The sequence below is a fragment of the Oncorhynchus mykiss genome, chromosome 22 (genome assembly GCF_057628025.1).
Source record: "Oncorhynchus mykiss isolate SJ-2025 chromosome 22, ASM5762802v1, whole genome shotgun sequence".
Lineage (NCBI taxonomy): Eukaryota > Metazoa > Chordata > Actinopteri > Salmoniformes > Salmonidae > Oncorhynchus > Oncorhynchus mykiss.
Window position 1 is genome coordinate 35,875,330 of NC_143043.1, and position 25,493 is coordinate 35,900,822.

General features: G+C 43.2%; 1 protein-coding gene and 1 pseudogene across 2 annotated transcripts in view; both read left to right on the forward strand.

Moving 5' to 3' along the window:
* LOC110501734 (leucine-rich repeat and calponin homology domain-containing protein 1) overlaps nucleotides 1-25,493 on the forward strand; it is a 99,891-nt gene that overhangs the window by 33,708 nt on the left and 40,690 nt on the right. For both annotated transcript variants that reach the window (XM_021579482.3, XM_021579484.3), the window contains exons 2-6: nucleotides 15,329-15,473; nucleotides 18,947-19,073; nucleotides 19,593-19,698; nucleotides 21,425-21,561; nucleotides 23,298-23,428. In XM_021579482.3, the coding sequence (XP_021435157.2) occupies nucleotides 15,329-15,473; nucleotides 18,947-19,073; nucleotides 19,593-19,698; nucleotides 21,425-21,561; nucleotides 23,298-23,428 (646 nt within the window). The remainder of the gene's footprint in view (nucleotides 1-15,328; nucleotides 15,474-18,946; nucleotides 19,074-19,592; nucleotides 19,699-21,424; nucleotides 21,562-23,297; nucleotides 23,429-25,493) is intronic.
* On the forward strand, nucleotides 6,639-8,536 carry LOC149972851 (E3 SUMO-protein ligase ZBED1-like; annotated as a pseudogene).

Here is a 25,493-nt window from a genome sequence, read left to right on the forward strand (position 1 = left end):
ATTGGTTACATTGCCTGCTATGCCAATTTCTCTGTATAAAATGGGCCCTAACTTTAAAACTAGCCAAGATCCCACTTTCAAACCTTGATTAACCTGTTGAGTATATTATGTTCAACAATGTAATGAAAAAAAGAGAATTATAAATGGTGTTTCATTATTCACGTTTATATTATTTTGAAATCCAAATACTACTCTAATACAGAGCAAGCGGTAAAGAGTGAATCCGTGCATGTGCACATGAGTGTGTGTCAGAGGTAGTTTTTTTCTTCACCGTTTGAGCATACAAGCATTTCTGCGTAACCCACAATCATTCTGTCGTTGTTGTTGGTGCTAAGCTGCTCAACTGTTTAAGAGTTGCACAGGATTCAGGTGAACATTATCTAGGTTAGTACTGTATTCATGTTCAGAAAGGTAAGCGGTATGTACGACACAGCTGACCGTGTAAAATCCCCTCCTCGGTGTACTACAGGCAGTAAAGGAAGCAGGAGTGAGAGTTTTGACTAAGCATTTTGCACCTGTGGAAGGTTGGCACCTGTTATTTTCAGAAAGACAAAAACAAAGCTGAAACATGACCCTATGGTAGTTTCTTTTGGAATTCTGGTCCAATTTTCTTCTCACTTGTTATTTCAGGGCTCTCAGAGACTGTACACACTATGTCAACTGCACATTGTCTTCATTGTTCTGATCTGAACACAGCCTGTTAAAATCAGCTAAAATAGGAGAGTCCCCTGTGTGTGTGTGTTCTTGCGTGTGTTTCCCAGCACTATGGGGTCATGTTAAGGGCAGTGGGGTAGGATACTGAAACATCTCACCCTTGGGCCTTGAGCATGGGCCTTGAGCGTGTGTGTGTGTGAAGAGGATTGTTTTTTTATTTTTTCGCTTTTGGGTTAGCATATGGTACTCCTACATACTCACACCACACACACACACTAATCATGAAGTGTGTCAGGTCGAGAGACTGCTCGAGGCTTTGTGTGTGTGTGTGTGTGTGTGTGTGTGTGTGTGTCAGGGTTTCGTTTAGGAAAATGTGGCGCCAGACATTTGACTGGCAGCATTTTAATTTACCGGACATTTGAGAAGTTTACCGGACCCATGTGCATTGGGTGCAAAACCTGATTAGGGCGTCCACCAACGTTGCTCAAAATGGCAGAAATCACATTTAGATTATGGTAGTTCATATTAACAGAACATGCAAGTCGAGGATGCAACAATGTGCGGTCCTTCTTACTGAATTCTGAAGTGCACTTTGAAGATGTTAGAATAACTGTCCACATTTACTTTTCCTCAGCCAATAAGACCAGTAACGAACAGCAACATCACTAGCCTATACCAATCCACTATCCCCCATAGTAGAAAAGTCAACCTATTCTACTGGTCAGCTTGTCTAGAAAGAAATAGCCTGTTCCAAACAGACTCTGGGACAGTTGTGGGACAATAGATCCCAAATCTGTACAACCAGTAGGCCTAGGCTACATAAAAAAAACTGTAAAGAGCAATGAGTCTGATGCAAGAGATTAGAAAGCTTAGCTTAAAATGTTGCTAAACTCTTATTTCTTCACATTATAAGGGAAGCAATGCACACAAGGCAGTAGGCTATGCGCGAATGTTCGTTACGTAATGCAATTAGTGGGAAAAAAATTGTTAAAAGCTTACCGAACATGTGAGCGGTTTCATGTTACAGAGATGAAAATATCCGTTAGAAATGTAGAGAGAGGGGAGATCTAATATGCAACAACTAGCATGGGTTGCTAATATGATAGGATTATGCCATTGGCTACTGGACAATGAAAGAAAGTTTATATAAAATAATTGCTTCCACGGATATGGTGAAATGTGATGCACTGATGAAGCCTGCCTTCCTGTTTGAGATGCAGTAGCAGCAGCATGTGATGATAAATAAGATAGGCCTTATACTGTACAAACGTGCCAATTTAATTCCACTAAATTATGCAAATTAACCTATAGACCAATAAGCATGACCAGTCAAACGTTTTTACATCGACTGGTATTTCCATCAATTCCATCAGCATTATTTCACAATGGGAGTTTCTTCTGCTCCCAGACAATTCGCAAGCGGCAATTTTATTCATCAGCTTTTCTATTTTTTTTGATCGGCCAAGTGCTGGCTATCACCAGCTAACGGAAATGTTATGTTGTGTGTGTGGGGGAGGAGGGTGTATTTAGGTTACGGGTGTCAGACTAGGAGACCACCTTGAGGCACAGTGATTCACCCCTTCACCTCCACCTGTCCGTCTCATTTGTGCTTCTCCTCTCCTTCTATTTCCCCATCCAACAATCAGCTGTGGGTGTGCTGTCTCTTTCTCTCCCTGTGCTGATGGAGACTGTGGTTATTTAGACACAGATACTGTAGCATACAGCAGTCAGCCCGCTGTCGTCTTTTTCTCTCTCCCCCTCTTACCGTTCTCTCCTCTCCCACACAGATGTGTATCACTAGCCACTTTAAAACAATGCCACTTTATATAATATTTACATACCAACATTACTCATCTCATATGTATACACTGTACTCTATACCATCTACTGCATTTTGCCTATGCTGTTCGGCCATCACTCATTCATATATTTTTATGTACATATTCTTATTCATTCCTTTACACTTGCGTGTGTATAAGGTAGTTGTTGTGGAGTTGTTAGGTCAGATTACTTGTTAGATATTACTGCATGGTCGGAACTAGAAGCACAAGCATTTCGCTAAACTCGCATTAACATCTGCTAACCATGTGTATGTGACAAATACAAATTGATTTGATTCCATGCCTATGAGTGTGCTGGATCACACACACAAGTACAGACTCTCTTCTCTCTCTCATTCAATTCAAATTATATTTAAGGGGCTTTATTGGCATAGGAAACAAATGTTTCCATTGCCAAAGCAAGTGAAATAGATAAACTAAAGTGAAATAATGAACAGTTAACATTACACCCACAAAAGTTCCAAAATATTAATATATACAGTGTTATAATGATGTGCAAATAGTTCAAATAGGGAATAGTTCAAATAGGGAATAGGGAAAATAAATAAACATAAATATAGGTTGTATTTAAAATTATGTTGGTCTTCACTAGTTTCCCTTTTCTTGTGGCAACAGGTCACACATCTTGCTGCTGTGATTGCACATTGTGGTATTTCACCCAGTAGATATGGGAGTTCATCAAAATTGGATTTGTTTTCGATTTGTAGGTCTGTGTAATCGGAGGGAAATATGTTTCTCTATGGTCATACATTTGGCAGGAGATTAGAAAGTGCAGCTAAGTTTCCATTTTGTGGGCAGTGTGCACATAGCCGGTCTTCTCTTGAGAGCCAGGTTCCCATCGGCAGCCTTTCTCAATAGCAAGGCTATGCTCACTGAGTTTGTACATAGTCAAAGATTTTTTTAATTTTGGGGTCAGTCATGGTGGTCAGGTATTCTGGCACTGGGTACTCTCTGTTTAGGGCCAAATAGCGTTCTAGTTTGCTCTGTTTTTTGTAAATGCTTTCCAATGTGTCAAGGCATTGTCTTTTTGTTTTCTCACTATCTGGTTGGGTCTGATTGTGTTGCGGTCCTGGGGCTCTGTGGGGTCTGTTTGTGTTTGTGAACAGAGCCCCAGGACCAGCTTGCTTAGGGGGCTCTTCTCCAGGTCGGTAATGGCTTTGTTATGGAAGGTTTGGGAATCACTTCCCTTTAGGTGGTTGTAGAATTTAACTTCTCTTTTCTGGATTTGATAGTGGGTATCGGCCTAATTCTTCTCTGCATGCATTATTTTGTGTGGGACAGAGGCACCAGATCATTGGCAAACAGTAGACATTTGACTTCAGATTCTAATAGGGTGAGGCCAGGTTCTGCAGACTGTTCTTGTGCCCTCGCCAATTCATTGATCTACAGCTCTGGAAATAATTGACCACTGAAAAATGATCAGTTTCTCTGGTTTGACTATTTATAGGTATGTGTTTGGGTAAAATTAAAATTTTTGTTTTATTCTATAAACTACTGACTGACAACATTTCTCCCAAATTCCAATTAAAAATATTGTCATTTAGAGCATTTATTTGCAGAAAATCACAACTGGTCAAAATAACAAAAAAAGATGCAGTGTTGTCAGACCTCAAATAATGCAAAGAAAATAAGTTAATATTCATTTTTAAACACAATACTAATGTTTTAACTTAGGAAGAGTTCACAAATCAATATTGGGTGGAATAACCCTGATTTTTAAGCACAGCTTTCATGCGTCTTGTCTCCACCAATCTTTCACATTGATGTTGGGTGACTTTATGCCACTCATGTCGCAAATATTCAAGAAGCTCAGGCTTTGTTTGATGGCTTGTGACCATCCGTCATCCTCTTGATCACATTCCATAGGTTTTCAATGGGGTTCAGGTCTGGAGATTGGGCTGGCCATGACAGGGTCTTGATCTAGTGGTCCTCCATCCACACCTTGATTGACCTGGCTGTGTGGCATGGAGCATCGTCCTGCTGAAGAAAACAATCCTCCGATTTGGGGAACATTGTCAGAGCAGAAGGAAGCAAGTTTTCTTCCAGGACTACCTTGTACACGTGGCTTGATTCATGCGTCATTCACAAAGACAAATCTGCCCGATTAAAGCCGCCTTGCGGAAGCACCCCCAGATCATCACCGATACTCCACCAAATTTCATAGTGGGTGCGAGACACTGTGGCTTGTAGCCCTCTCCAGGTCTCGCACCCACTGTGAGATTTGGTGGAGGATAGCAGACCCTCATGCCAGATTGAGTTGAAAGCTTTTTTGAAATCAACAAAGCATGAGAAGACTGCCTTTGTTTTGGTTTGTTTGTTGATTAGGGTGTGCAGGGTGAATACGTGGGCTGTTGTACAGTAGTTTGGTAAAAAGCCAATTTGACACTTGCTCAGTACATTGTTTTTGCTGAAGAAATGTACGAGTCTGCTGTTAATGAGAATGCCGAGGATTGTCCCCTGGTAGTTATTGGGGTCAAATTTGTCTCCACTTTTGTGGATTGGGGCGATCAGTCCTTTGTTCCAAATATTGTGGAAGATGTCAGAGCTGAGGATGATGTTAACATATAGCTTCAATAAAGTTCCAACCGGAGTATTCCTTCTTGTCTCCATGAGCAATGGAACGCAAGTGACTACCATGAGGAAAAAGTGCGATCACAAAATGGCTGCTTGATGGACATCTGATATATTCTGCTCTCATTCACTCCCACAACCACATAGAAGCCTCATTATAATTTCTATTGATGGTTGACATCTAGTGGAACCCCTAGGCAGTGCAACATCATATCTCAAGGGGATTTCATTGGGGACTCTGGTGAATACATACAAGCTCAGATTTCTGACTTCCTGTTTTGATTTCAACTCAGGATTTTGCCTGCCAATGTGAGTTCTGTTATACTCACAGACATCATTCAAACAGTTTTATAAACGTCAGAGTGTTTTCTATCCAATACTAATAATAATATGCAAATATTAGCAACTATGACTGAGGATCAGGCCGTTTTATATGGGCACTTTTCATCCAAGCTACTCAATACTGCCCCTGCAGCCATAAAAAGTTAAAGAGTATAGCCAATTGGAATTTGTGGTCTGTATATTTTATAAATTCATTCAGGATACCATCAGGCATTTTTGGGTAGAGGGTTTGTAATTTATTTTGTAGATCATTCAATGAAATTAGAGAATCCAGTGGGTTCTGGTAGTCTTTAATAGTTGATTCTAAGATTTGCATTTGATCATGTATATGTTTTTGCTGTTTGTTCTTTGTTATAGAGCCAAAATGATTGGAGAAGTGGTTTATCCATACATCTCCGTTTTGGATAGATAGCGCTTTGTGTTGTTGTTTGTTTAGAGTTTTCCAATTTTCCCAGAAGTGGTTCAATTCTATGGATTCTTCAGTTACATTGAGCTGATTTCTGACGTGCTGCTCCTTATTTTTCCGTAATGTATTTCTGTATTGTTTTTAGTGATTCACCATAGTGAAGGCGTAGGCTCAGGTTTTCTAGGTCTCTATGTTTTTGGTTGGATAGGTTTCTCAATTTCTTTCTTAGGTTTTTGCATTATACATCAAACCATTTGTCATTGTTGTTCATTTTCTTAGGTTGTCTGCTTGAAAGCTTTCTACTGCCAAGTTTACATCTTCACTATTATAGTGAAACCTTTGTCCAGGGAATTGTCTAGAAGGGATTGAATTTGTTGTTGCCTAATGTTTTTTTGGTAGTTTTACACACTATTTTCCTTCCATCTATAGCATTTCTTAATATTATTCAGTTCCTTTGGCTTTTATGTCTTGTGATTTGAGCATAGCTCTGTTCAATTAGAGTGTGATTTTGCTGTGATCTGATAGGAGTGTCAGTGGACTGACTGTGAACGCTCTAAGAGACTCTGGGTTGAGGTCAGTGATAAAGTAGTCTACAGTGCTACTGACAAGAGATGAGCTATAGTTGTACCTTCCATAGGAGCCCCCTCAAAGCCTACCATTGACTATGTACATACCCAGAGTCTGACAGAGCTGTAGGTGTACCTACCATAGGAGCCCCCTCAAAGCCTACCATTGACTATGTACATACCCAGAGTCTGACAGAGCTGCAGGAGTTGTGACATGTTTTTGTTGGTTATGTGGTCGTAGTTGCATCTGGGGGGTATATGGGGGAAGGAATGCTGTCACCTCCAGGTAGGTGTTTGTCCCGCTGAGGGTGTTGGGTTCTTGTCCAGTTCTGGCATTTAGGTCACCACAGACTAGTACATGTCCCTGAGCCTGAAAATTGTTGATCTCCCCCTCTAGGATTTAGAAGCTGTCATCATTTATATTCTATTGGATATATTTAGCACATGAGGACATTTTTCTCTGTTGAGGCCGATCATTTCCTTATTAATTTCTGTAAAATGTTCCTCTTTTGACTAATTTAATAGTGTGTGTTAGGTCTGCTCTATAGCAAATTAGCATACGCACTGAGTCTCTTCCCTGTTTCACACCTGGTAGGGTGGTGGATGGGACTAGCAGCTCTCTGTAACCTAGAGGGAAACCAGTGGGCCTGTCTCCTTTATACCATTTTTCTTGTAGGATGACAATGTCTGTATTTCCAATTTCTTTGATGAAGTCAGGGTTCCTGCTCTTTAGGCCAAAGACAGATGACCTCAGACCTTGTATATTCCAGGATGAGATAGTAAAAGCTTTCTGTTCCATAGTGTCTAGTGTTGTTTTTGCGTGGTTTAGGCCCGGACCATCACAGTAGGTGTGAGTAGAGCATGTTGAGCATCTGATATATATACCTCTTAGGTCGCAGGATGGGGTTTGGGCGGGTGTAATAGTGGGGGTTGGGTAGGGCTGGGCAAAAAGATCTATATCAATGACTATCGAGGTAATTACTTCCCTCAATAACGATATAAAAACCTTTTAGATTAAATTTCAACAATGTCGATATAGAGTAATTAGGTACAGCAGTCCATTTCACCTCTGTGACCCAGCAGGAACGTGCGGAGAAGTGACAATATGCACGTGGAGAGGTACACGCCCACTAAAAACCACTTAGCACCTCGAGTGATGGAGTCGCCACTATTAACCACGAAAAATGAGTGATGTAGGCGAAAACAGTGGAAGTGATAGCCATGGAGAAGGAGCAGCTTCCAACAAAGAAATGATTGATAAAAAGGGTTAAACTGAAGCTATAGCATAGGGGCTCATTGACGCTCTCGCCTCCTGGGGACTCAGTCAAGGCAGACAGGTCTGCATAACAAAGGATAGTGGTGTGAACGTGGTGAAGGCCGCTCAAATCAACAAATGGACCCGACTAGAATGTTTTGGACATTGTCTGCACTTGGCCATTGGTAAGTAACCTTGTCAATTGTGTATATTGAAGTGATTGGTTAGAGTGAACTAAATGTGATTTTTTTTCCCCCATCAACTGATTAAGTTAGATATTACATTTGTACATAACTAAAGGCATTATTGTGATTTAAATGTTTTATTAATATCTCTTGATTTCTCTTAGAGAGAGTGGCTAGAGACAAATGGGTGGATCAAGCATTTGGAGTATGTAAGAAAGTGGTAGGTGCCTTTTCCTATTGGTGGAAAAAGAAGAGAGACCTGGCAGTTGCTCAAAAAGAACACAACCTACCCCAGAACAAGTTGGTGACAGAGTCGCCTACCAGGTGGGGCTCACGTCAAAAGATGGTGCAAAGAGTACTGGAGTAGGAGAAAGCCATTTCACAGGTCTTGTCCAGTGACACGAAGACCTGGCACTTAGCTCCCACTTCTACAGATATAGATGTTCTTGAGTCCATCAACCAGGCATTGACCCCACTCCTAGAATTCACAGATGCTCTGTCGGTTGAGTCTTATGTCAGTGTGTCTTACCTAAAGCCAGTACTACACCTGTTCAATACAGAGGTCATGAAACCTGATGATGGTGAAACAGAGCTCACCCAAACCATCAAAACGATAGTCATGGACTATCTGAATGAGAAATATGATGATCTAGCCACAGATGACCTCAGAAATGGTCAATGAGGGACATGAAAACCCAAGCCCAGTACAAGGAGACGTTGCTGCTGCTTCACCACAACTGACAGTTAAAAAGAGAAAGTCACTGGGCAGTTTTTTCAAAAAGCCCTTCAGTCTCCTGATGCTGACAGTGAAACCAATCCACTGGATTGGTGGAAGATCCACCCAAAGAACTTTCCCAAAGTCAGTCACATGGCAAAGCGCTACCTGTCCCCCCCCCCCCCCCCCCCCCCCCCCTCCCAACATAGTGACCTGCCATAGGGCAGTTTTTAAGCCTGAGACCGTAGACAGACTTGTCTTTCTTGCTTGTAACTTGTAAGACAACAACTACCCCAACTTCAACGGTGATGTGCCATTAGGCTCAACTACCCCAACATAAACTGTGATGTGCCATTAGGCTCAACTACCCCAACATAAACTGTGATGTGCCATTAGGCTCAACTACCCCAACATAAACTGTGATGTGCCATTAGGCTCAACTACCCCAACATAAACTGTGATGTGCCATTAGGCTCAACTACCCCAACATAAACTGTGATGTGCCATTAGGCTCAACTACCCCAACATAAACTGTGATGTGCCATTAGGCTCAACTACCCCAACATAAACTGTGATGTGCCATTAGGCTCAACTACCCCAACATAAACTGTGATGTGCCATTAGGCTCAACTACCCCAACATAAACTGTGATGTGCCATTAGGCTCAACTACCCCAACATAAACTGTGATGTGCCATTAGGCTCAACTACCCCAACATAAACTGTGATGTGCCATTAGGCTCAACTACCCCAACATAAACTGTGATGTGCCATTAGGCTCAACTACCCCAACATAAACTGTGATGTGCCATTAGGCTCAACTACCCCAACATAAACTGTGATGTGCCATTAGGCTCAACTACCCCAACATAAACTGTGATGTGCCATTAGGCTCAACTACCCCAACATAAACTGTGATGTGCCATTAGGCTCAACTACCCCAACATAAACTGTGATGTGCCATTAGGCTCAACTACCCCAACATAAACTGTGATGTGCCATTAGGCTCAACTACCCCAACATAAACTGTGATGTGCCATTAGGCTCAACTACCCCAACATAAACTGTGATGTGCCATTAGGCTCAACTACCCCAACATAAACTGTGATGTGCCATTAGGCTCAACTACCCCAACATAAACTGTGATGTGCCATTAGGCTCAACTACCCCAACATAAACTGTGATGTGCCATTAGGCTCAACTACCCCAACATAAACTGTGATGTGCCATTAGGCTCAACTACCCCAACATAAACTGTGATGTGCCATTAGGCTCAACTACCCCAACATAAACTGTGATGTGCCATTAGGCTCAACTACCCCAACATAAACTGTGATGTGCCATTAGGCTCAACTACCCCAACATAAACTGTGATGTGCCATTAGGCTCAACTACCCCAACATAAACTGTGATGTGCCATTAGGCTCAACTACCCCAACATAAACTGTGATGTGCCATTAGGCTCAACTACCCCAACATAAACTGTGATGTGCCATTAGGCTCAACTACCCCAACATAAACTGTGATGTGCCATTAGGCTCAACTACCCCAACATAAACTGTGATGTGCCATTAGGCTCAACTACCCCAACATAAACTGTGATGTGCCATTAGGCTCAACTACCCCAACATAAACTGTGATGTGCCATTAGGCTCAACTACCCCAACATAAACTGTGATGTGCCATTAGGCTCAACTACCCCAACATAAACTGTGATGTGCCATTAGGCTCAACTACCCCAACATAAACTGTGATGTGCCATTAGGCTCAACTACCCCAACATAAACTGTGATGTGCCATTAGGCTCAACTACCCCAACATAAACTGTGATGTGCCATTAGGCTCAACTACCCCAACATAAACTGTGATGTGCCATTAGGCTCAACTACCCCAACATAAACTGTGATGTGCCATTAGGCTCAACTACCCCAACATAAACTGTGATGTGCCATTAGGCTCAACTACCCCAACATAAACTGTGATGTGCCATTAGGCTCAACTACCCCAACATAAACTGTGATGTGCCATTAGGCTCAACTACCCCAACATAAACTGTGATGTGCCATTAGGCTCAACTACCCCAACATAAACTGTGATGTGCCATTAGGCTCAACTACCCCAACATAAACTGTGATGTGCCATTAGGCTCAACTACCCCAACATAAACTGTGATGTGCCATTAGGCTCAACTACCCCAACATAAACTGTGATGTGCCATTAGGCTCAACTACCCCAACATAAACTGTGATGTGCCATTAGGCTCAACTACCCCAACATAAACTGTGATGTGCCATTAGGCTCAACTACCCCAACATAAACTGTGATGTGCCATTAGGCTCAACTACCCCAACATAAACTGTGATGTGCCATTATGCTCAACTACCCCAACATAAACTGTGATGTGCCATTAGGCTCAACTACCCCAACATAAACTGTGATGTGCCATTAGGCTCAACTACCCCAACATAAACTGTGATGTGCCATTAGGCTCAACTACCCCAACATAAACTGTGATGTGCCATTAGGCTCAACTACCCCAACATAAACTGTGATGTGCCATTAGGCTCAACTACCCCAACATAAACTGTGATGTGCCATTATGCTCAACTACCCCAACATAAACTGTGATGTGCCATTAGGCTCAACTACCCCAACATAAACTGTGATGTGCCATTAGGCTCAACTACCCCAACATAAACTGTGATGTGCCATTAGGCTCAACTACCCCAACATAAACTGTGATGTGCCATTAGGCTCAACTACCCCAACATAAACTGTGATGTGCCATTAGGCTCAACTACCCCAACATAAACTGTGATGTGCCATTAGGCTCAACTACCCCAACATAAACTGTGATGTGCCATTAGGCTCAACTACCCCAACATAAACTGTGATGTGCCATTAGGCTCAACTACCCCAACATAAACTGTGATGTGCCATTAGGCTCAACTACCCCAACATAAACTGTGATGTGCCATTAGGCTCAACTACCCCAACATAAACTGTGATGTGCCATTAGGCTCAACTACCCCAACATAAACTGTGATGTGCCATTAGGCTCAACTACCCCAACATAAACTGTGATGTGCCATTAGGCTCAACTACCCCAACATAAACTGTGATGTGCCATTAGGCTCAACTACCCCAACATAAACTGTGATGTGCCATTAGGCTCAACTACCCCAACATAAACTGTGATGTGCCATTAGGCTCAACTACCCCAACATAAACTGTGATGTGCCATTAGGCTCAACTACCCCAACATAAACTGTGATGTGCCATTATGCTCAACTACCCCAACATAAACTGTGATGTGCCATTATGCTCAACTACCCCAACATAAACTGTGATGTGCCATTAGGCTCAACTACCCCAACATAAACTGTGATGTGCCATTATGCTCAACTACCCCAACATAAACTGTGATGTGCCATTAGGCTCAACTACCCCAACATAAACTGTGATGTGCCATTAGGCTCAACTACCCCAACATAAACTGTGATGTGCCATTAGGCTCAACTACCCCAACATAAACTGTGATGTGCCATTAGGCTCAACTACCCCAACATAAACTGTGATGTGCCATTAGGCTCAACTACCCCAACATAAACTGTGATGTGCCATTATGCTCAACTACCCCAACATAAACTGTGATGTGCCATTAGGCTCAACTACCCCAACATAAACTGTGATGTGCCATTAGGCTCAACTACCCCAACATAAACTGTGATGTGCCATTAGGCTCAACTACCCCAACATAAACTGTGATGTGCCATTATGCTCAACTACCCCAACATAAACTGTGATGTGCCATTAGGCTCAACTACCCCAACATAAACTGTGATGTGCCATTAGGCTCAACTACCCCAACATAAACTGTGATGTGCCATTATGCTCAACTACCCCAACATAAACTGTGATGTGCCATTAGGCTCAACTACCCCAACATAAACTGTGATGTGCCATTATGCTCAACTACCCCAACATAAACTGTGATGTGCCATTAGGCTCAACTACCCCAACATAAACTGTGATGTGCCATTAGGCTCAACTACCCCAACATAAACTGTGATGTGCCATTAGGCTCAACTACCCCAACATAAACTGTGATGTGCCATTAGGCTCAACTACCCCAACATAAACTGTGATGTGCCATTAGGCTCAACTACCCCAACATAAACTGTGATGTGCCATTAGGCTCAACTACCCCAACATAAACTGTGATGTGCCATTAGGCTCAACTACCCCAACATAAACTGTGATGTGCCATTAGGCTCAACTACCCCAACATAAACTGTGATGTGCCATTATGCTAACAGTTCTAATGCATATTGACTTGCACTATTTATTTATTGCTCATGACTTGTAAGGGTTTACAGCTTAAACAAAAGTGGAGTTAAAATGTTATCTGTGAGTTCTCCTTCTGACATTAAATAAGAAACATTACAGCTTTTGGTTTGTTCAGGCATTCTTGAGTCTGAAGCAGATATGCATCTTTTTAAACATTATTTGATTAATATCGTGATAATTATCGTTATCGATTGGAAAAATATATATATACAGATTGGAATCATTAAAACTAGTTTTTCAACCACTCACAAATTTCTTGTGATATTATACAAAAGTGAAATGAACAAAAATGATCAGTAAACATTACACTCACAGAAGTTCCAAAAGAATAAAGACATTACAGATGTCTCACATAAAGGAGGAGTGGAAATAATGTAAAATAATGTTTCTGAGTGCTCTCTGTAGGGAGATGTTAGTGAAAGAGGTCTGGTCTCTGATAACTCATAATGACACTGTTTACTGCCTACACACACCCACTGCTTCCTCTCCATCACACATCTTGTATTATACCTTTTATAGAGTCACGTAGTAATAGGCCACTCCGAGCCTAACCAGATACCTGTCTGCGTGGGTTTCTGTAGGCTACATGTATACGTGTCTGCCCATCTGATTGTATAGCTATGGTGTTAAGGGTGAATCCATCCCATGGGGATTATTGTTCCCTTCACTTCATTTCCTGTACTGGTTCTGGGGAAGTTTTCAGCATGCTGTGTATTGACTGATTGGCTTCTGTGTGTTTCAGACATTACACACACACTTTCAAAACACATTTGTGTTTGAGTGTGTCTGTCTGCGTAAGTAAGTATATACTGTAGGTCTAAAACTAACTAGGCCCCTATGTGTGCCTATGTATTTAAACTATGTGCTGACGGAGTGTGTGAGGGTTGATGGCTAACTCTGCAGGGAGAGATGGAGAGAGGGAAAATGAGGGAGACAGAGCTTGTGAAAGCGATGGATAGCAAGAAAGAGGGAGGAGAGAGTGGGAGGTAGGAAATGAGGAGGGATGGTGGAGGGGTTGTTAGTTCTCTGTTTCACAGGGAGATGCGGTTCAGCAGAAATATGAGAGAGAGAGAGAGAGAGAGAGAGAGAGAGAGAGAGAGAGAGAGAGAGAGAGAGAGAGAGAGAGAGAGAGAGAGAGAGAGAGAGAGAGAGAGAGAGAGAGAGAGAGAGAGAGAGAGAGAGAGAGAGAGAGAGAGAGAGAGAGAGAGAGAGAGAGAGAGAGAGAGAGAGAGAGAGAGAGAGAGAGAGAGAGAGAGAGAGAGAGAGAGAGAGAGAGAGAGAGAGAGAGAGAGAGAGAGAGAGAGAGAGCGCGCTGTAAAAGTCTGCTTTCTGGAAACACTTCAGTCTGGGGTAGCTGAGGTTGGGATTGACCCTGGGGGGATTTGCCCTAGGCCATGTTATCATCAGTGTTGCATCACATGACCATTGTACCGCCCATAATGCCTGCCCTGCAAAAGCACACACACACACACACACACCCATCCCCACACCCCAATATGTGTCTCAGTTTGAGCCTTAATCTGTCTGTCATGCCCATACCAAGCCACCCTCAGGTAACATCCAAGGTGTTAATGTTGTTGTAGCGTAACAGGAGCTGTCTCTCATTAGATGTGTAGTGTAGTATGAGGTGGTCGTAATGTGATGCTAGATTCACTGTAGGTGATTTGTCTTTATAAATACACACCACAGGAGGTTGGTGGCAGCTTAATTGGGGAGAACTGGCTTGTGTTAATGACTGGATCAGAATCAGTGGAATGGTATCAAGTACATCAAACTCCGTTTCCAGGTGTTTGATGCCTTTCCATTCGCTCCGTTCCAGCCATTATTATGAGCCATCCTCCCCTCAGCAGCCTCCTGTGATACACAGATACTACACACATATAAGCACATCTCACACACATTGTAATGTTATTTTCAGGCCTCAGTCCTCATTATTTCCATTCAGCGCTACTAGTGCTAGCAGGCCTTTGAGTCACACTGAAGCTGTTTTGCTTGAACGGAAGATCAACTATGAGTAGCATTTGGATTCTGAGTGTTGCTGTTTTTAACTGAACTTCCTTCCATTGTGGTGTCTGTGACGTCATACAGGCTTCCTTATAGACGTGAGCGTTTTAGGACATCACAGTTGAATTCACTAAATCACCGTGGAACAATGGGCAGCAGTGGAGTGGAGCTAATCTGAACAGTGAACATAGTAGCTAACTGATATCACTGTTATTCGCTGTTGTGAGACCGTAGCCAAGAATACAGGAAGTCTTGTACTAACCTGTAGCCTTGTACAGTTTAGCTCAGTCCCCCTCCAAGGCTATTCTCTCCCTGTTGGTAAACTGGGTTGTATGGAGGTACTGAGCTTGGGAGAGAGACACCTAGTGGCACTAGTATACATCTGCAGGTGATATCTGTCTCTGCTTCCTATTTATTTCTCTCTCTCCCTCTCTCATCAGACCTGTCAAGGAATCGTTTGGCAGAGGTCCCCTCGGAGGTGTGTCACCTGGTCGCCTTGGAATCGCTGAACCTATATCACAACTGTATCAAAACTATTCCTGACACCATCATCAACCTACAGTCACTCACCTCCTTAAACCTCAGGTAAGACTTGGACCTACTGTTAACAGGTGACTGTGTTGAGTGAGAAACACATTCGTTTTCAATGTTATTAGAAACACCTCCAATCTTTTTCCAAGAGTTGCTGAATATCAGTGGTTGATCCTTAAAGTTGTGTTTGCACAGATATCCCTATGAGGTGCCATTATTGGTTCAGTAATGGGTTAAATACATTAGATGTCAGTTGATATTTGATAGGCAGCAGAGGGTTAACAGTTAGCAGGTGTCAGTTTGGCCAGGGGCTTGTTAAGACCCAGGTGTTTGGTGCCAACTGTTCCCCAGGGCCGAGGCTTGTTAGCCTTCCGCATCACGACACCTCTCAACGGGCTGATGTCACCACTTGCATCCTCATGGCAGGACCATAAGGCAACAACACATCCTGTCTGTCTGTGTTTGTGTAATACGCTATGATCTCATACCCAGGTCACTCTAACTGTTTCATTTTATCTTTCTCCAGTGTCCACTCCTTCTTTATCTAGCTATCGACAGAGAGAGAGATAGAGAGTGAGCGAGAGAGAAAGAAGGGCAGAGGGAGAGAGAGAGAGACAGATATGTAGGGAGAGGGAGAGAGAGACATAAAGGGAGAGAGGAAGAGTCATCATATCAGTGCTAACCTGTTTTTTTTACTGCCGGCTGTATGCATCATCAACCTGAGACAAGCTCAGTAGTCTACTTCATGTCTCTAATCTCTTCATTCATGCTCACACCACTGTGTAACTGAGGCAAGTGCATTAGTCATATCTCTAAGACAGACAGACAGACAGACAGACAGACAGACACATGCACATGCATGAATATATGCATGTTGTGTTGCGGTCATATTGCTCAGGTTAAGTTAATTAGTCATTTAATAAGTGATTAATTTAGTTAGTTATCTAAATGCTACACCTGAAGGGAGAGGAAGTCTAGTTTATCTTCTCATCACTGAGCCTCAGTTGGCGTTAGCTGATGTAGTGCATGCGTGTGTGTCTGAGTATAATGTGATGTGAGTGCCCCAGTGACAGCACCAGGGGATGTGTTTTACACCACTAGACAGATAGTCACATTTAAATGTGTAGCTTTTCATATCGCAGTCAAAACAGGAAATAGAGAACACTCTCCATGTCTGCACCAGCAACACATAAAAAGGACTGCTTTATTTTTAGGATTGTTCTGTTCCTGGCCTGTATCATGATGGAAAGAGAATGAAAACTCTTTGTTGTCTAGATCAGTGGTTCCCAACAAGGGGTACTAGGACAACCAGGGGTGCTAGGACAACCAGGGGTGCTCGAACAACCAGGGGTACTAGGACAACCAGGGGTACTAGGACAACCAGGGGTACTAGGACCACTAGGGGTCCCACTAGGGGTACTAGGACCACTAGGGATACTAGGACAACCAGGGATACTAGGGGTACTAGGACAACCAGGGATACTAGGACAACCAGGGGTACTAGGACAACCAGGGATACTAGGGTCACTAGGGGTACTAGGACCACCAGGGGTACTAGGACCACTAGGGGTACTAGGGCAACCAGGGGTACTAGGACAACCAGGGGTACTAGGAAAACCAGGGGTACTAGGACCACTAGGGATACTTGGACACCAAGGGGTACTTGGACCACTAGATGAAGGCTGTTTGGAGCTGCCAGCTGTTGTTATCATGTTGTGTCATGGAGTTTGCTGATTTCTATTGCTGTGTTTTAGTGTGATGTTCTTTCATTCTGTCAGCTTTTATTTAGTCAGTCAGCTTTTACTGTGAACTATTGTAATGCTAGCTTGTTGCTCTATTGCGTTAGCTTGTGCTGTTGTGCTAGCTGCAGTACAGTGTAGTGGGAGTGTAGTGTGTGCTCCTTATGATTATGTTTTTGCCTAATGATGTGATGTGGTTCTTGTGTGGTCCTAGTTGACAGCTCCTAGCTCCTCTCTCTTGGCCTGTGTGTTGTTATGTTACTACTCCACTGGGGGTTGCATTCCGCTAACATAGTTAGCTAACGCTAGCTAATGCTGTTTTGAATGAAAACTATTTTTACCTACACATTGAAGAAGGCTGCAAAGTTGAAACGTCTGTGTACACTATGAAGTAAGCTTGATCTTTTTGAGTGCAGACCCATCACACTTAGCTAACATTATTGGATTCAGCCAGTGTTGTCTATACATTCTCATTCCGTCTGTAATCTCTTGGATCAGAGACGGAGACCGTGTTTGACATCTCTGGCTTTGTGCCCCTGGACTGCACAGTGATACAGCTAGATATGATGCAACACTACACATGCATGCGAACGTGAAAGCATGCAGGCATACACGCAAACATACACACAGGAACCCACTGTGTGTGTGGGAACAGCTGGATAAACTCAATTTGATTTAATTTCCTGAATATTCCTGCCAGTGCTGAGTCAGAGGACCTAAAGTCCCTCATGGAGCATTTCCCATGTCCCCAGGAGGACAAGGGCTATTTTAAGCTTAGGGGATAGGGTTAGGGTTACAATTAGGGTTAGGTTAGGGTTAGGGTTTAGGGAAAGTAGGATTCTGCATGTAAATCAATTTTCGGTCTCCACGAGGATAGAAGAACAAAGCGCATGTTTGTGTGTGTACCGATGGGTCATTTCCAGGGTCATTTGTAGCCTTTGATGTGGAGTGGAGAACTTATTTTCTCTGGGGTCATCTGTAAACCACTCTGCTCATACTCTGCTATGTCAATGTTAAAAGGTCTCTCTCCCAGCCACTGACCCCCTGCCGTGTGCTGGCTAACTGCAGCTGTAAGCCGGAGACAGTACACCAGAAGCCTGTTTTATGAGAGGTTTAAACTGCTTGGAGGTGTTCTACTCTGTTTACGAAAGGACTTGGATTGTTTTAAAGCATTTTGGCTAACTGCTAGTGTAAACCAGGGAGGGAACACCACAATCCTCTTTTTATTAAGGGTTTTTGGAGGGTTTGGGGGCTGTTTTGTCATGCTGGACTGAACTAGATTGAGATTCAGGTTGTGTGTGTTTATGTTTTGCATAAGTACAGTACAGTGCTGGGAGAGGAAGTGTTTATGGGAAAGCTAATGAGTAGTTTGTCCCCATGGGGCATTCTGTTTCTTACACTACACTAGACACAAACAGTCATAAACACTGACTCGTGTAATGTAAATATGAATACCATTATGCAACACATTGTTACAATGCAGATAGTGCTCTTTGCCTTCTCTCTCTTAAGTTTAATTGGTTTATAAAATATTAAAATGTATATTTTCCTATGTAAACAAAAGCTGCTTAACAAGTCTTCGTCCCATTGGATATATCCATGAATAAGGTCCAACACACATCTCATCTAGCACCTTTTATTGAAGTTTCCATCCGAATAGATCTTTGTCAGCTCTACATGGTAGACAATCTGGACATCCCGTTCATCTCTCTGATCTGCATCTCTCAGTGTCAGTCGTCATGCTGTCCCAGGCTGTGTGTAATAATATATAGCTGTGTGTGTTCACAGTCGGAACCAGCTGTGTGCTCTGCCAGCCTGCCTGTGTGGGTTGCCCCTACGAGTCCTCAATGCCAGCAACAACAAGCTGGTGTGTATACCTGAGGCCATCGGTCAGCTCAGGAGCCTCATGGAGCTGGTAAGACTCTCTCTCTCTCTCTCTCTCTCTTTCTCTAAAAATGCCAGTGTCAGACTCAGCTCTTAGTTTCCTGTGTGAGTTCCTGGCCAAGCTTAGCCTTACGTAACTGTACTGTTCTTCACTGAGGGTTGAAATGAATGGAACCAGCCCTAATGGAGCTAGCGCTGCCTGTAAACAGGAAACAGGGGAGGAGGGGAGACTTTGTTTGACTCCATGTGAGGAGACAGGCTAGACCAGTGGAATAGGAAGCAATGTGGCTGTAATAGGGATGTGTCATGAGCCATATAAACCCCTTACCTTAGTTCCTGTACACCAGGGGTGACCAACCATCCTCCTAAAGAGCTACTGGGTTTACAGACCAGACCTTCTCTAACACTCCTGATTCTACTAATCTGCTGCTCATCATTACCTTGATTAGTTTAAAGCCGGTGTGTTTGTGTAGGACTAGAACAAAATCCTGCACATGCACCAGAAAGTGATATGTGTTTGAGTTAACGCTGTGCGTTGTGCCCCCTACAGGATGTGAGCTGTAATGAGATCACTGCTCTGCCCCGTCACATCGGCCGACTCAAGGCCCTCCGAGAACTCAACGTCCGCAGGAACCTGCTCTGTGTCCTTCCTGAAGGTGAGTTTAACCTCCGTTCACAAGAGTTGAACAGGAAAACGTCCACATGTGCATCTAGGAAACATCAATCTACTCCATGCTGTATTGCAAGCCCAGCCAAATAAGAGCCAGACAGAGCTACAATAACTGTATCTGTGTCTAAGATGTCTATGATCCAGTCTCCTGGTATGTCTCATGGCCCAGGGGTATTGAGCAGTACTAGTCTTTGTGAGTTGAGATGTCTAGCAGAGCAGTGTTTCCCAACTCCAGTCCTCAAGTACCTCCAACAGCACACACTTTTGTTGTAGCCCTCAGAAAATGTGTGCTCATAGAAGGCTTGATGATAGGTTGACAAGTTGAATCAGGTGTGCCTGACCGGGGCTACAACAAAAAGGTGTGCTGTTGGGGTACTGGAGGACTGGAGTTGGGAAACACTGCTATAGAATAAAATACGTATATGTGACAGGAGAGCTCTCTAAGTTCCAGAGATGTCGCCCGTCGTCTGTCAGAACCTGGCAACCTCTCATTGTCTGAATGGTGGACGAGTATTATTCTGAACATTCTTCCTACATATTTTCCCCGGTTGCGTCTCTGTAGTAGATTTACAGTCGGTGATTTCTGATCATGCTGCAGATGCTCCATCTATCCTCTCTGGGTTTGATTGATGAGCCTGGATCTGGCCAGGCGGCTCGACTCCCATGGGTGGAGGACAGGAGTGGAGACAGGGGATTGGAGCCCTGGGGAGGATGGGGGATGTTGGGAAATAGAGTTTTAAATTGTTTGTTGTACTTTTGGGGCATCACTCCTTAAATGTATTTTGGAGAGACCCCCTTCCTGGGCCACCAAGGCACCAAATTATTGTAGTTGACCTGCCAAAAAATGTTTCTTTATTTATTTTTTGTTGTTACCTATACAGTAGGTGATATGGATGCTGAAAATATTGTTGAGATTTCCCCCTTTTTATACTGAATGGTAAAAAAAAATCCCTCATAGAAGTTATTCTAAGGGATGACCTTGAGAGACTTTCTCATTTCAGCTAATTAAGAGAAGTAGTGTACTCTGCTGGTTGGTTTTAAAAATAATATTTGGGGCTCTCCTTCATGGCCTCCCAGCTAAGATTATCTCTGTCGTCTCAGAGGGATTTTAATTATAAAAGGTTGTCAGAGAGATAAAGTCTTAATTGTTTTGCTTGAATTACGACCTCTTGGGGAATGTGTTGCTGGCACAGAATTGCTGAGACTCTCTCGCTCTGTCTTTGTTACTATTTCTCTGTTACTCTTTCTCACTCTCTGTCATTGACCTCTCACTGTCTATTTTCTCTATCTGATTTCAGGAATACTTTATCCCATTTTTCCCATAAAATGCATGTGATACGACAAAGCTACACCAGTTACACCCAGCCTAATAGCTGTTATTTATTTTATCAGTATTTTCCAATGTAAGTCTGTGGTTTTCTTCAATTTCCTAACAATGTCTCCTCTCTCATATTGACTGGGTCATAGTGGTTTGTGCTGAGCTTAGCGCCTAGGATACGTTCCTCCAGTTTATTTTTAACTTTTGGCAAGGTCCACGTTAGCTGAACTTTGGCAGTGAGGGAGTCTTGAAGTATCAGGGCTGCCTCTGCTGGGCTCTGGGTTTCTAGTGGGGAAAAGTTCTGTCTGATGAACCCAGTGCACAAACACACACACATGCACACACACACAACAATTACTCCTCTAACTCTAGGGCCTGTGTGTTCGTCCCTCAGACTTGGCGGAGCTTCCCCTGGTGAAATTGGACTTTTCCTGTAACAAGGTGTCTACCATCCCAGTGAGCTACAGGAAGATGGCCCAGCTCCAGAACCTACAGCTGGAGAACAACCCCCTACAGAGCCCCCCTGCACAGGTCGGTCTGGGGCTACGACTGTCTCCACAGCTTGGCATGACATACGGAGCAATGGAATATACACTGCCAAAAAAATAAAGGGAACACTAAACTAACACATCCTAGATCTGAATGAATTAAATATTCTTATTAAATACTTTTTTCTTTACATAGTTGAATGTGCTGACACCAAAATCACACAAAAATTACCAATGGAAATCACATTTATCAACCCATGGAGGTCTGGATTTGGAGTCACACTCAAAATTAAAGTGGAAAAGCACACTACAGGCTGATCCAACTTTGATGTAACAAGTCAAAATGAGGCTCAGCAGTGTGTGGCCTCCACGTACCTGTATGACCTCCCTACAACGCCTGGGCATGCTCCTGATGAGGTGGCGGATGGTCTCCTGAGGGATCTCCTCCCAGACCTGGACTAAAGCATCCGCCAACTCCTGGACAGTCTGTGGTGCAACGTGGCTGGATGGAGCAAGACATGATGTCCCAGATGTGCTCAATTGGATTCAGGTCTGGGGAACGGGCGGGCCAGTCCATAGCATCAATGCCTTCCTCTTGCAGGAACTGCTGACACACTCCAGCCACATGAGGTCTAGCATTGTCTTGCATTAGGAGGAACCCAGGGCCAACCGCACCAGCATATGGTCTCACAAGGGGTCTGAGGATCTCATTTCGGTACCTAATGGCAGTCAGGATACCTCTGCGAGCACATGGAGGGCTGTGCGGCCCCGCAAAGAAATGCCACCCCACACCATGACTGACCCAACGCCAAACCGGTCATGCTGGAGGATGTTGCAGGCAGCAGAACGTTCTCCACGGCGTCTCCAGACTGTCACGTCTGTCACATGTGCTCAGTGTGAACCTGATTTCATCTGTGAAGAGCACAGGGCGCCAGTGGCGAATTTGCCAATCTTTGTGTTCTCTGGCAAATGAAAAACGTCCTGCACGGTGTTGGGCTGTAAGCACAACCCCCACCTGTGGACGTCGGGCCCTCATACCACCCTCATGGAGTCTGTTTCTAACCGTTTGAGCAGACACATGCACATTTGTGGCCTGTTGGAGGTCATTTTGCAGGGCTCTGGCAGTGCTCCTCCTGCTCCTCCTTGCACAAAGGCGGAGGTAGCGGTCCTGCTCCTGGGTTGTTGCCCTCCTACGGCCTCCTCCACGTCTTCTGATGTACTGGCCTGTCTCCTGGTAGCGCCTCCATGCTCTGGACACTACGCTGATAGACACAGCAAACCTTCTTGCCACAGCTCGCATTGATGTGCCATCCTGGATGAGCTGCACTACCTGAGCCACTTGTGTGGGTTGTAGACTCCGTCTCATGCTACCACTAGAGTGAACGCACCGCCAGCATTCAAAAGTGACCAAAACATCAGCCAGGAAGCATAGGAACTGAGAAGTGGTCTGTGGTCCCCACCTGCAGAACCACTCCTTTATTGGGGGTGTCTTGCTAATTGCCTATAATTTCCACCTGTTGTCTATTCCATTTCCACAACAGCATGTGAAATTTATTGTCAATCAGTGTTGCTTCCTAAGTGGACAGTTTGATTTCACAGAAGTGTGATTGACTTGGAGTTACATTGTGTTGTTTAAGTGTTCCCTTTATTTTTTTGAGCAGTGTAGCATTCATCATAGGGCATGTCTCTGTGTGTTCTGTGTTTGCTATTTGTGTACCTTCTACTTTTGTATCTGTCATCTACTTGCTCTAATTCACCCATTGATGATCTGTTTTCTAGATCTGCATGAAAGGCAAAGTTCACATATTTAAGTACCTGAGCATTGAGGCATGTCGAAGTGACAAGATGCCTGATTCTCTCTACCTGCCTGTCATGGAGCGCCTCAGCCTATCACGACCCGCCACCGGCAGGTGAGTTGCTATGCCAACCCTAACGGAGGCAACTGTTAGTGCTAGGCTGGTTCAAAAGCCTGTACACACTTTGGCTCTCCAGGACCACTGTTTTACCACTGTGTATTGTGCCAGATTCTTCATCAGACCTGGGTTCAAATACTATTTAAAGTGTCTCAATTACTTTCATATACATTTGAAGTAAGTATTCAGATATATTTTATTTGAAAAGACAGGTAGTTGAACATTTAAATGTATTTGGAAATGCACTTCGAAAGTCGATTGAAATACTCAAATACACTGACGCATATACACTCCCATGCATTTAACCCAGGTGTTTAAAAATATTATTTGAAATAAGTATTTGAAAATTCTGTCAAATACCATTTGTCAGACTATTTGGTTTTTACAAATAACCATTCAACTAACCATGAACTAATACACCAAATAAAACAGTTTTTCAATTTAAATTATTATACAAAAGTCTTGCAACCAATATAATGTTAAATTTATGGGGGATACAACAATCCCAGTTCTGCAGATTTTGCTGAAGAAAGAAACAGAATCATTAGATCATTTGTTTTGGTACTGTCCATATGTAGGTTGTTTTTGGTCGCAGGTTCAGGAATGGAGGAAGAATTGCAACATTTACCCGGAGCTAACTCTGAAAATAGCACTGCTGATTTTAAAAAGTCATAATCAATCGTTTTAATAATATAATAATACTCTTCGCAAAAAAAAATATTTCATGTACAATAGGTATAATCTATGAGATTGGGTTCAGAAGGTTCAGAACTTTTGTGAAACATCACAGCACAGTTGAAAAATATATGGCAAATAGAAATCAAAACTCGATGGTCTTCAGAGATAAATGGGAGGGTTTGAGTGGAGCTGAAGGATGAGACTACAAAACAAACAAAAGATAAGAATTGTAAACTAAACTGTGTCCGTAAAATGTATATAGTATGTATAAACTGGAAGTAGAAGATTAGATGACTAAGAGTTGTTGTGCATTAGTTTACTCCATTTAGGGGATGGATGGTAGGGTTAGGGGAAAATAATAAAGGGAAATATATATAAAGAATTTACAGCAAGTCAAAGGTTTGGACACAGCTACTCATTCCAGGGTTTCTCTTTATTTTTTTACTATTTTCTACATTGTAGAATAATAGTGAAGACATCAAAACAATGAAATAACACACATGGAATCATGTAGTAACCAAAAAAGTGTTAAACAAATCCAAATATATTGTATATTTGAGATTCTTCATAGTAACCACCCTTTGCCTTGATGACAGCTTTGCACGCTCTTGGCATTCTCTCAACCAGCTTCACCTGGAACGGTTTTCCAAGAGTCTTCTGCTGAGCACTTGTTGGCTGCATTTACTTCACTCTGCAGTCCAACTCATCCTAAACTATCTCAATTGGATTGAGTTCGGGTGATTGGGGAGGCCAGGTCATCTGAAACAGCACTCCATCACTCTCCTTCTTGGTAAAAATAGCCCATACACAACCTGATGGTGTGTTGGGTCATTGTCCTGTTGAAAAACAAATGATAGTCCCACTAAGCGAAAATTAGATGGGATGGCGCATCGCTGCAGAATGCTGTGGTTGCCATGCTGGTTAAGTGTGCCTTGAATTCTAAATAAATGAAGTCCTGATTCACGCAGTCTCCTCTGAACAGCTAATGTTGAGATGTGTCTGTTACTTGAACTCTGTGAAGCATTTTTTTGGGCTGCAATCTGAGGTACGGTTAAATGTAATGAACTTATCATCTGCAGCAGAGGTAACTCTGGGTCTTTCTTTCCTGTGGTGGTCCTTATGAGAGCCAGTTTCATCATAGCGTTTGATGGTTTTTGCGATCTTGTCTCATCTCCCCAACGGGCTCGGGAGGAGAAGGTCGAGTCATGCGTCCATCGAAACATGATCCGCCAAACCACTCTTCTTAACACCCGTCCAATTAACCCGGAAGCCAGCCGCACCAATGTGTCAGAGGAAACACTGTGTTCACCTGACGACCGCAGTCAGCCTGCAGGCGCCCGGCCTACCACAAGGAGTTGCTAGAGCGTGATGAGCCAAGTAAAGC